Source organism: Oratosquilla oratoria, chromosome 24 (genome assembly GCF_046742065.1).
Source record: "Oratosquilla oratoria isolate Oo_2021 chromosome 24, ASM4674206v1, whole genome shotgun sequence".
NCBI classification, from domain to species: Eukaryota; Metazoa; Arthropoda; class Malacostraca; order Stomatopoda; family Squillidae; genus Oratosquilla; species Oratosquilla oratoria.
This window is the reverse complement of record NC_134800.1, coordinates 58,908,724-58,921,223: the sequence shown is the minus strand read 5'-3', so window position 1 is coordinate 58,921,223 and position 12,500 is coordinate 58,908,724. Positions and strand designations below refer to the sequence as shown.

General features: G+C 48.3%; 2 protein-coding genes across 2 annotated transcripts in view; both read right to left on the bottom strand.

Moving 5' to 3' along the window:
- LOC143038681 (crustacean calcium-binding protein 23-like) overlaps nucleotides 1-12,500 on the bottom strand; it is a 69,192-nt gene that overhangs the window by 38,601 nt on the left and 18,091 nt on the right. The gene's annotated exons all lie outside the window — the stretch shown is intronic.
- Nucleotides 7,356-12,500, bottom strand: part of LOC143038361 (uncharacterized) — a 14,664-nt gene continuing 9,519 nt past the window's right edge. Inside the window, exons 3-4 of the mRNA XM_076207395.1 lie at nucleotides 12,002-12,193; nucleotides 7,356-7,468 (exon numbers count right to left, since the gene is read on the bottom strand). Of these exons, the coding sequence (XP_076063510.1) occupies nucleotides 7,356-7,468; nucleotides 12,002-12,193 (305 nt within the window). The remainder of the gene's footprint in view (nucleotides 7,469-12,001; nucleotides 12,194-12,500) is intronic.

Here is a 12,500-nt window from a genome sequence, read left to right as displayed (position 1 = left end):
AGAGAGTATGAAAGAAAGAGAGAATGAGAAAAAAAGAGAGATAGAAAATATGAGGCAGAGAGACAGAGAGGGTATGAGAGAGAGAGAGAGAGAGAGAGAGAGAGAGAGAGAGAGAGAGAGAGAGAGAGAGAGAGAGAGAGACAGAGACCGAGTGTCAGTCCCTCAGGGCTGCACTTCCAGAGGGAGGTGAGGGTGCTGATAGGTCTAGAGGATGGGTGTCAGGGAGATGACTCTCTCCGACGTGCTTCCACCTGGGAGCGTCACGAAGACGAACCTCATGGTTGGTTTGGCGCCAGAGAAAGGGTCGGCCGGGTATCCTGGAGTCGGGGGGTCCCGCTGCGCTGATGAGCAGGACAGCGGGAACTTGTCCCTCCCCACTTTTCTATGGCCCTGTTGGTCTCCATCTGGCTGGAAGTTTGGGAAGCCCGGGCTCGTTATGGTGTCAAAGGTCTCCTGCGTTCCCAGTGGACTTTGTATGGTACTGCGCCAGCCATAGCGCTGTGGAGCCACGTGGGGCAACAACCGCAGAGTCTCGCTATTGAACCCAGCAGCATCAGGTTGGTCTTCGCGCGCGCATCCGCAAACTCCCGGCGACCTCTATTTGCCCTGGAAGCATACAGGCCGGCCGTGGTGACGACCTGAAAAAGTAGCTGCTCAGCACCTCCTGGCGTGAGCTAGGTCAGTGCAGAAACAGGGACCGCAGTAGTGATGATGATGATGATGGCGATGATGATGATGATGATGACCTTGACATCAGTGACAGAACTGCGGAGAACGGATCTTCATGGTCCTGTAGCGCAAGGCATGGTAGGGCACAGTACCGAGGCTCTGTCGCGGATCTGTAATGGTGGTGGCACACAGGGCTAGCATGCTACTTGCTTTTGCTAATTCGTTTGAGTGGAAACGACTTCGGTTGCAACATTCTAGACTTCTGTAAGAACATCTCAACAATGTGTCTAACATTCGTATTCTAAGTTTAACTTCTCTTAGTTCGTCATTCAGTTTCTCTGACTCAAGAGTAATTTGACATTTTGGAAAATTGAAAAAGGAAAGATCGTAACCGAAGTTGTTTCTACCCATACGAAGTAGCAAAAACAAGAAGCACGTTAGCGAGAAATGCCTAGTGCAGCGTTTCTCAACCAGGGTTCCCTGGAAACCTAAGGTTTCGCAAAAGGTCCCTAAGGGTTCCGAGAGAACAAGTGAGATAAGCTAATGTACTTTTAATTTGTTATTTAATTTCATATACGTAATATAATTAAACACACACGACATATCCTTGGTTATTGTAATAATGTAATATATACATCGTCTTATCTAACCTATTATTACGATGAAAATAAAATTAGAAAGATATGGTATATGTGTTTTTTTGTGCAGGGTGCTCCTTGACACATGCAATATATTTCAAGGGTTACGCAAAGGTAAAAAGCTTGAGAGACGCTGGCCTACTGTATCGCCACAGCTTGCTGATGCTGAGTTCTCCAAGAACCCGGCGAAGTCTTGCCTCGAACTCCCCTCGACCATTCCAATAAAACATGCGGACGCTTCAACAGTAGTTTCCACGCCGAGCAACTAACCACAGCATCGACGAGGGAGTCCGGAGTAAGACCCAGAGACGCTGTCCCAGTGTTCTGTAATGCTATAGTATTACATAGACTTTCATGATGCATTGGTTAAATATTCATGTGGGCACAGAGAGTCTTCGAGTACTTGTACTTTCATTCACTCACCCACTAGTGTTACAACGGCTGTGGCCTACTGCATCCTCATGATCATGACACTGTCATTCCATTTTGCTAAGTCCCTCCTAGTCCTATAGACCTTTATGCACTGTAATTTTATGGATCCTAGCTTTACGAAAGTGCTGTAGTCTTGTAGTAGTAGTAGTAGTAGTAGTAGTAGTAGTAGTAATAGTAAATCCTGTAGTAATTTTACCGTGGAGTTCGTAACTGTGTCTAGACTGGAGCGGGAGTGGAACGCAAGCTTATCGATTATACCCAACAGTCTCCTCCCCCCCTCCCCTCTATTCCCTCCATGTCCCTCCAAGCCCCTCCACTCACTCCCCTCCATTTCCTTTCCCTTCCTTTCCTCCTTCCTCCACCCAGGCCCCGTCCCCTTCCTCCACTCCCGTCCTCCTCCTCTACTCCCCTCCCCTTCCTCCACTCCCCTCCCCTTCCTCCACTCCCCTCACCTTCCTCCACTCCCCTTCCTTACCTCCTTCCTCCACTCCCCTTTCTTCTTTCTGTTTCGTCTTCGTCAACGCATGTCGTTCTTCTTCTCCTCTTCCTCCTTCTTACTCTCCTTTTCTTCCTTCTTCGCCTCCTTTTAATTCTTCTTCTCTTTCTTTTTCTTCTCTTCTGTTTTCGTCTACTTTTATTCCTTATTTTATTGCCTCTTCTACTCTTTCTTCTTCATTTTCTCCTTTTTCCTCTCTTTCTCTATATCTTTTTCCTTTTTACATTTCCTTCTTTCTCCTCTCATTTTCCTTTTCCTCATTCTCCAGCTCCTTCTTTATACTCTCATTTTTTTCTCCTCCTTCAACGTCTTTTGCTTCTACGTATTCTACTTCACCCTCTTCTCCTGCTTCTCCCTCCCCTTTTTCATTTTCCTCTTCCTCTCCTTCTACTCCTTCTCTTTCTCCTTCCCATCTCCTTCTCTCCCTCTTCCTTATCCTCCCCGTCTTCCTCCTCCTTTTCTTTCCCAGTGACATTGGCATGGACTTGAGTCTACTGTCAATGTCTGTCGTTACTAAACTGAGCGAAATAACAAATGATCACTCATATCAACCGGATATTCAAGAATATTTAGATAGACTTGAGCAGCATTCTCAAAACTGGATCATGAAATCTAACCCACGTTAATGCAGAGTTATGCATATAGGTGAAAATAATTCTAGGTATGACTTCAAGTGAATCTGAAAAATTCATGTGTAATTATGTGTGCTCACGCCTACGCATATGTGTATGTGTACGTGGTTGTGTGTGTGTGTGTGTGTGTGTGCGTGCATGTGTACGTGGTTATGTGTGTGTGTGTGTGTGTGTGTGTGTGTGTGTGTGTGTGTGTGTAATGATCTTAGCTATTTAATCATTGTATATCTGCCTCAAAGAAAATAAATAGAATACTGGGACTGGTAGCGCGATCTTTTGACTTCCGAAGTCCACCAACTAATGGTACAGATCATAACACCACTTGCGTGTATGTCATGCTGTTTCCGTATGACCCCCAGACCGCGTGAAAGACGTTGATAGATCGGAGAGAATGCAGCGCCAAGTCGCAAAACTCATCCCAGATGTGAGGAACAAAGCATACGAAAACGGCTTAAAACATTTGACACCATTCTCTCTCTCTAAAAAAGCGAAGACTTGGGGGGGGGGTAATGTAAGACTTTAATGTTGTAAAGGGCATTATTCACACCAAAACTGAAACTATTTCTACACTGAATTCTAAGCGGACGAGAAGTAATGATCACCTCAGGATTTGGATGTGACCTAGAAGAAGCTGGAAGAAACCTTTTCGCCAATCACTGGTTTACCAACAGAGTGGTTAACAATTGGAATAAACATAATAACACTGTGGTGAGCACTGAAACAATTGGTTGTTTTAAGAGAAGATGAGATAACCTTACGGATAGGGATGAAAGGTGGCAAGGGATATGGCACTGCCTAGTGTAGGCCTTATGGTCTCTCGCAGTCTTCTCCATTCTTATGGAAATAGGAAAGAAGTCCGTTGTCGTCGTCAATGAATGGGAAGACAAACTTCCAGGTGAGGCAATTCAATGTACCACCGTTCGAAATCTTAAATATTCACTTGGATAAAAATACCTTAACAAAATAAAGTAATATCTTATTCATTATATCTTTTTTATTTCTATATATGTTCATTTGTTCAGTTATTTTCGCATCCGGATCCGTTATGTACAGAAAGGTTCTGCTTTTATTGATCTAACTCATTACAACCATCTTCTCGTTTTTTTTCCTTTTTCCTATTCTCCTCCTCAGTCTTGTCCTCCTACTCCTTCTCTTCCTTAATTCTTCTTCTGTCTTTCTTCCCTTTTCCTCCTCCTCCTCCTCCTATCCCTACTCCTCCTCTTCCTCTTCCTTCAATTGCCTAGTGCCTCTCGGTCATCCAGACCACGCCTTACCCCCTCCTCCTCCTCCCCCCCCTCCCCCCCCCCCCCCAGACCGGCCGCGCGTTGTTGATGTAATCACCAAATATCTCCCCCAACGGTCTCCTTGATATTGTCCTCCCTCTCCGCCTACTCAAGGCAACCCCCCACACTCGTCCCGGTCTTCCTCCATCGTCTATGTTCTCTTTTACTTTGTTTCTCCTCCTACTCCTCCTCCTCCTCTCCTCTTCCTCTTCTTCTTCTTCTTCTTCTTCGTCCTCTCTACCTTCCTTATTCGGACTCTCGGCCTCTCCCTACTTTTACATCGGCATAAATTTTCGTTCGATTTTCCTCTCGGTGCCTTGCCTCCTCCTCCTCCTCCTCCTCCATCTTCTCCTCCTTTATTTCTATCTCTGCCACCACCACTAACTCCTCCTCCTTCACCTCCTCTTCCTCCTCCTCCTCCTCCTCCATCTCCTCCTTTATTTCCAACTCCGCCACCACAACTTACTCCTCCCCCTCCTCCTCCTCCTCCTCCACCCCTCCTATTCCTTCTTCGTCTCCTCCTCTTCCTTCTACGTCTCCTCCTCTTCCCCGTTTCTCCTCCTCCTTCCCCTTTCCGTCCTCCTCCCGGTTTTCCCCCTCCTCTCCCCTTCCTCCTCTTCCTCTTTCTTCTTCTTCTCTGCCTCCTTTGTGCCCCGGCACGTTTATCATCACCACGACAACTGCTCCAGCCAACCAACTACCCTTCTTCATCTCCCTCACTCTCACCCCCACCGCCTCCTCCACCCCTCCTCGTCCTCCTCCTCCGCTTCTTACTTCTCTTCCTCCTTTTCCTATTCTTCCTCTTTCTCCTCCTCATTCTTCTACTATTTCTCCTTCTCCCCTTCCTCCTCATCCTTTTCCTTTTCCTCCTCTTCTTCCTCCTCCTCCTCCCCTCCTTTTGCTCCTCCTTCTCCTCCCCCTCCTTTTGCTCCTCTTCCTCCTCATCATCATGCTCCTCCTCCTCCTCTTCCTCTTCCTCCTCCTCCTCCTCTTCCTCTTCCTCCTTCTCCTCATACTCCTTCTCTTCCTCCACCGCAACCGTCACTGCTTTCCTTTCCTCCTCCTCTTCCCCCTCCTCCAACCTCATCTCTTCTACTTCCGCTCCATCATCATTTTTCATTTTCATTTCCACCTCTTCCTCCTCCTCTGTTTCCTCCACCTACGCTTCCTCCTCCTCCTCCTTCTCCTCCTCCTCCTCCTCCTCCTCCTCCTCCTCCTCCTCCGTGCTGTACCTGGTTCCCGAGTTCCAACGCAGCTCCTCCTCTTGCACGCTTTCCTCGTCTCCCTCTACCGTTCTTTTCCCTCCTCCTCCTCCCCCTCTTCTTCCTCCTCCTCCTCACACCCTCCTCTTCTTCCTTCTCCTCATATCCTCTTCCTCGTGCTCCTTTTCCTCTTCCTTGTCCTCCTCCTCCTTACACTACTGTTACTCACCCCAGGAGACACTGAGGGCGGCCTACCTTCACGGCCACGCCCGTCGTCAGCGCCCACTGGCACGAGAGGACGTCCTTGCACGCCCATCCCCCTCCACATCACATCACATGGAGGTCAGAGTAGAAGGAGCTGTCGAGGGCGGTCGGGTGGGAAAGGGGGAGGGGAAGGGGAAAAAGGGGAGGGGGAGAGGGGGAGGGGGAAAAGGGGGAGACGGGGAGGGGGGAAAGGGGGAGACGGAGAGGGGGAAAGGGGGAGACGGGGAGGGGGAAAAGGGGGAGACGGAGAGGGGGAAGGGGGAGGGGGGAGGGGGAAAGGGGGACGGGGAGAGGGGGAGGGGGGAGAGTGGGAAAGGGGACGGGGAGAGGGGAGGGGGGAAGGGGGAGACGGGGAGGGGTGTCTCAGGGTTAGGAAAGGGGGCTGGGGGGTTTCCTGTGTCACGTGGTCACACTCATCTCGGTGATCGCATCTTAGGGGGTTTTGTCTGGTTGACATCAATTCGTGTCATTGTGTGGATGAAGGACCGAATAGCCTCGAGATCGATTTCCTTCTTGGGTTCGTCTGACAAGTTAGGTTGATATGATAAAAAAAAAATATATATATATATATATATATATATAATAGTAATGATAATGATAATAATTTGGATAGCAAAGTCTATAAATAAAGCTCACAATCCCATTTCCATGAAGTGGGAAGTGAGAAACCCCTGATATGGCAAGTCTTGTCAATTGCGTCAAGCCTTTGTTTATTTAGGCCGATGTTTGGGTCGCCTCCCCGCCTGGCCAGGGTTGTCGGGAACCAATGCGACAAGGCCCACAGCTGGTGCCGGGGATCGAACTCTTGACTACCTGGTCACGAGTTCGACACGTATTCACGGGACTACCGGACGGCCTAAAGTCTATACATACCAAGTCATTATCACTTTCCTACCACATTTGGGGCCCCCTGGGGGAGGCTATGGGGGAGGGGCATCTCTGACGTCATTTGGCACCAAGAAACCACCAGTTGCTATTGCCTGACGCCCTACCAATCATGCCGCTTCTTTGTATTATTTTTACAACTTTTTTCTGCCTATGGTTTTTTTCATTCACACCAAGTGACGTCACACGCAAGTCACACCTCCATGCGCGTGTTAGACTTAGGAGTATAGCTTAAGGTATTATCACACTGGGCTATTTTTTCCTCCGACTGTTGGGGCAGATTTGCAGCTTTCGGGAAGGAATCAAATGACATTCTATGTAAATTGTTGAAAAAAAAAGAAATAGTCTGCCATAATGATTTCGAGGCAGAAAAAGTGCTGGAGGTTGGAGGAAAATTAGCCCAGTGTGATAATTCCATAACGTGGCGCAGTATTTGGAGGTTCGACCTCGGTTCGTAAGTACTGAGACAAGGGTTCGACCCCCAACTAATGACAGTTACTTGCCTCGGCTGCCCAAACACAGAGGGCAAAGGTGACTTCCGCAATATGACATAAACCCACACAATGGCAATATGAGGCCAAAGGTCACCAATTTCTACTCAAAATATCAATTCTTTGTCAACCCATGTACTGCAGCGACGACCAAAGAATCGTGTAGAAGCTCATGTAAGGGAGTATAGGACACCACAGGAACCATTACCCTGAGACACAGGCGACACAGTCGACGCAGCACAGAGGAGAGGCAGGCTACCTGTTGCTGAATTGAACCTCAGTTTGAATTTCATTTTCTCACTTGAAATGCTGAGGTAGTGCACCCAGAAGCATTTCAAATGGCAGAAAAGTTCAAACTGTAATTCAGTTCAGCAACAGGAAGTCTGCCTCTCCTCTGTGTTGTGTCGCCTGTGTCGCCTGCGTCGGCTGTGTCCCTTGCGTCGGCTGTGTCGCCTGCGTCTGAATTTGCGCTAAGGCTTACACATGAGGTTATACCATTTATATTCGGCAATTATGGAAAAAACTAACAACAGACCACAGCCATACCAGTTATTTAAAACTTAAAAAAAATAAAAAACGCGATGAGTCTGTATATCTCTAGCCCGTCAGCACACTGACGCATCACACAGGTGTCTGTCTCCCACAATGCCAAGGGATTCTATTCAGACGAGATGTGGGGAGTCTCCACCACCCTTCAGCAGAATAAAACCAGCTCGCATTAAGAACATAAGAATGGAAGAGACTGCAAGAGACCATAAGGCCTACACTAGGCAGTTCAGTCTCCCTTACCACCTTTCATCCCCTATCCATAAAGTTGTCTCATCTTCTCTCAATAGAACCAATTGTTTCACCGCTCATTACATAGTTACTAAATCGTTAACCACACTGTTGTTAAACCAGTTCTTGGCTATTTTCCTATTAAATCTAAATTATTTCGACCAAACACATTTATGTACTGAAGGTCTAAACAAGCTTGCATGGGTTCTCAACTGGCGAACTGGCGGTGCAACGTTTATCCCCAGACCTATGCAGTCCCCTCCCTGAGAATGCTGGAGACCACGCCTTCAACGCTAAATAGAATCGCTAGGTATCTACTAACTACTGCTTGCTTTCGGTTTGTCGGTCCCGCTTGGGCCACAACCCTGTGGATCCCCCGAAATGGTCCTTGGGGTCCTTAGTTTGGTCCGGAGTTTCCAGGGTAGAAGTGTCCTTCTTTGCTGGACGGGTGAGATTATCTGTCCTTCGGGAAAATTCATCCATTGACCTGGTTGGGTCACCTCGTAGCTCTTTCGCTTCCCACCGATTTCCCTCTGAAATACGTGACTGGATCAGCCGTGGGGGAGGTTAGGTAGACGTTTCTCGGAATTCTTCGCTCATAGTTGCATCATGGTTAGCTAATTATGACATGCGCCCCTTGTCACTCGAGGTCAGGCACGCATTTCGCAGAATTCTTCGCCCACGGTTTCATAATGGTTTGCATATGTTTTTGTTTTTCTAAAGTGGTGCTTAGAAGTACTCATGGCCGACCCCGACTTCAAGTGCATGTGTCCTCGGTATGCCCGTCTAGATGTCTCAAAATCCCCCATGGGGTGGCTACGCCAGGGGAGACGAGGGGAGGGGGGACGGTAAACTCCCTAGCCCAGTGGTTCTCAACCTGGGGTCCATGGACCCCTATGGAACCGCAGAGTTATACAATCGGGGCCACAATCTAACAAATAATGATATTTCGTGAATGCCTACTGATTCTATTCAGTGTCAAAGTGATCTCCACGAGGTTAAAGAACAGCAGTACATAAGTATAGGGTACGTGGGAAAGAGGCTTGAGAAACCGCGCCCTAGCCTGTCTGAACAATATATTTGCCAAGAAATGTGAAATGAACAGTGTTAATCTTCAACAGGCCACGGATGACCACGGATGCAGTATTGCCACATAGGCTAAGTCACATTTCTCCCCGTGCCTTACCAGCTCTAGGCAGGGCTAATGTGACCACTCAAGCCCGCCCACCTCATCCATCACCCCCCCCCCCCAGTCACGCCCACTCGGCCGCTTCGGGGCGTCCGAGTGGGCGTATGGGAATGTCACACAAATTATGAAGGCGGAGCATGCCGGCAAGAGACCTTTTGGTCCATAACTAGGTCGGATGCGAAAAAATTATAGTAATGATGAATAAATGAATAAACAATCTGACGTGCGTCATGCTGGTGCAATCTTTATTCATTCAGTTGTTTTGTCTACATGAGTCACGATGTCTAAGCCATTACTTTAGTGCTCTGCTTTTTTTTTTTTTTTTTTTTTTTCTCAACGCCTCGTCAGGCTCTTCTTTCCGGTGGCAGGAGCCGTCATGGCAGATGGGAGACGGATTTCTTGTTCAGATTTTTGTTCTCGATGTCCTCTGCGCCCTAGGCCATTCCGGTCCGAAACAGGCCTCTCAGGAAATGAAAGATGAGGAAGAAGAGGAAGAGGAATGCGAAAGAAGGAGAAGAGCAAGAGGAAGAAGAAGAAGAAGAAGGCGAAGAAGAAAAAGAAGAAGAGGGAGAAGAATAAAAAGAAGAAGAAGAAGAGGGTGAATATAAAGAAGAAAAATAACAAGAGGGAGAAAATGAAGAAGAAGAGGGAGAAGAAGAAGAAGAAGAAGAAGAAGAAGAAGACGAAGACGAAGACGAGGAAGAAGAAGAAGAAGACGAAGACGAAGACGAGGAAGAAGAAGAAGAAGAGATGGGGGAGGCAAAACCTCTGTACAGTAAGGAACTATGTTCTCACTCGTGGGTGAGCGCGAACTGGAAACGCCGAAGGGTGGGGTGTAGGTGGCGGGATGGCTAAAGTCCTTCTTGGAACTTCATACAGTCCAACAAGGCGCCCTCGAAATTAAGCAACCACTTCAGTTACATGCGTGTGTGTGTGTGTGTGTGTGTGTGTGTGTGTGTGTGTGTGTGTTTGTTTGAGTATATATATATATATATATATATGTGTGTGTGTGTGTGTGTGTGTGTGTGTGTGTGTGTGATTGTATATATATATATATATATATATATATATACATATATGTGTGTGTGTGTATTTACCTAGTTGTATTTTACGGGAAGGGGAACTACGCTCGTGTGTGTGCGTGTGTATGTGTGTGTGTGTATGGGTGTGTAGGTGTGTAGGTGTACGTGTGTGTATATGTGTGTGTACGTGTGTATATGTGTGTACGTGTTTGTGTGTGTGTATACGTGTGTATGTATGTACGTGTGTATATGTGTGTGTGTGCGTGTGTATGTGTGTGACGTGTTTGTGTGTGTGCGTATACGTGTGTGTGTGTACGTGTGTGTGTGTGTGTGTGTGTGTGTGTGTGTGTGTGTGTGTGTGTGTGTGTGTGTGTGTGTGTGTGTGTGTGTGTGTGTGTGTGTGTGTGTGTGTGTGTGTGTGTGTGTGTGTTTGTGTTTGTATGGGGACGTGACGCTTGAAGCCGCTCCAAGTGTACCTTTCGTTACTGTTGGTGCAGGGCAACACTATCGCCCACAAGAACACCACCACCACCACCACCACCTTAACAATAAGGAACTGCATAAATACGCAAGATAAATTCGGATAGCGCCTGTGCCAAGATCGATTGTCCACAACAGCGCTGCATAAACCATGTTGTTCATCTGAGTGGGTGGTGGCGCGGTTGAACTCCCGGACTATGAGACGCCAATGGAACAGTTGTCAAAGGTTAACGAAGGACGTCAGGACGGGAGTGAACCGGTTTATTATATATTATATTCGAGACTGATATGGAGTCAATCCCTCTCCCCTCCCACCTCATCCCCCACCCCCGTCCCTCCTCCCCACTCCCCCTCTTCCTCGCCCAGTCCCCCCAAGATCCCTGAGCCCAGCTTAACCCCCTTCATCAGCCTCCCTACTCCTGAGACTTTATGACATAGGTACTACCCTACCCCCCCATCCGATCCGATCCACGTGATCCTCGCGATAGATCCCCCCCCCCTCTTCCTCCCCCATTGCTCCACTGGCTTCCTCTTCCTCTGCCTCCTTCTCGCCCTCCCTCCCTCTTGTAAATCTTTACTGGCTGCGTCTCCTTCCCTCCCTCTCTCCCTCCCTCCCGGTCTCAATGTGTCCTGGAGGAGAGATGGCATCCTAGGTGCCTAAGGATTATGGTCTCGGAAGTAGAGTGTGTGTGTGCGTGTGTAGTGGGGACAGCGCGTAGTGTCTGCTCTATGCATCCTTGAGATCCTGCCACGTGCTAACCATCCAGCCTCAGCAACACGCGCACCAAGACAGACCCACCGACCTGTGTGTCTCGATCATGGCAAGCACGAAGAGTGGCCCTGGGTAAGGGACTCTCCGAAGGGTGTGTACTACCTTGAACGAACTCCGTCGTGGATGTAATGCACAGGGGGTGGGGTAGGGCGTTGACGTAACACGGTTATATATGTAAGAGGAAATACGAGGCAACAGGGGCCCAGGAAAATCCTCACAAGGGATGTTACGTCATCCTTCCGGCCGCACCTCTTCACCTCTCGATTTGATTTATATTAGGGAAATTGTGACTTGCAATCGAGGAAGAGGGAATCCCGTGGACTTAAAGAAAGCAGTCGATCAGGGGCATTTATTGGGCTTTTACCCATATACATTCACGTGAACGATAAGGTGATCTGAAATTAAGCATGTACATGCACACACACGCACACACACACACGTGTGTGTGTCTGTGTGTGTGTGTATGTGTGTGTGTGTGTGTGTGTGTGTGTGTGTGTGTGTGTGTGTGTGTGTGTGTGTGTGTGTGTGTGTGTGTGTGTGTGTGTGTGTGTGTGTGTGTGTGTGTGTGTGTGTGTGTGTGTGTGTGTGTGTGTGTGTGTATTTCTAGGGTTTTGCTTTCAAAGGGAGTGAGTGGGGTTTCTGTCGTTGTTTGATGCCTCCTTTGTGTTCAAACTCTTTTCTTTTTCTCTCTCCGTTCGTTGCCTCCGCCACGTACTCTTCTCCTCCCTTTCTCTCCTCCTTTCCTTCTCTTTTCCCTCGCTTTCCCCACACTCTTTCCATTTCTGTGAGAAAGCAGGTTTTCTATGGAGACACACCAATGACACATAAATGTGTTGGCTCGATACGTCAGCGTTTCTTAACCTCTTCAGACCTTGGAATCCCACATCGGTAGTCAGGTCGAGGCAGACCAGCGGTTCCATCTCGCCATAACCTCTGGTGACAGGTGCCACGGCAAGAGTTGCTACATTCGTAGAGGCATGATCAAGTATTCCTGCTCGAATTGATTTCAGCGCCGCCCTCCAAGGTTAGGAGGCGCTGGCTCGCATCTTTAACTTTAGCCTTGACGTGGCTCCCAAGGGCTAAGGTCACTTGTCCTCGGTCGCCGTCAGGAGGATGAGGAGGAGGAGAAGGATCTTCCCTTTCCCCTTCCCTTCGTCTCTCCGCGGCAAGTGGGGTCCCCTCATATTAATAAAATCGCCCGGCGGCAGTTAGAGCATATGTGTCGTCAATGGCAATGCAAGGGTAAAAACACAACGCATGCATACACA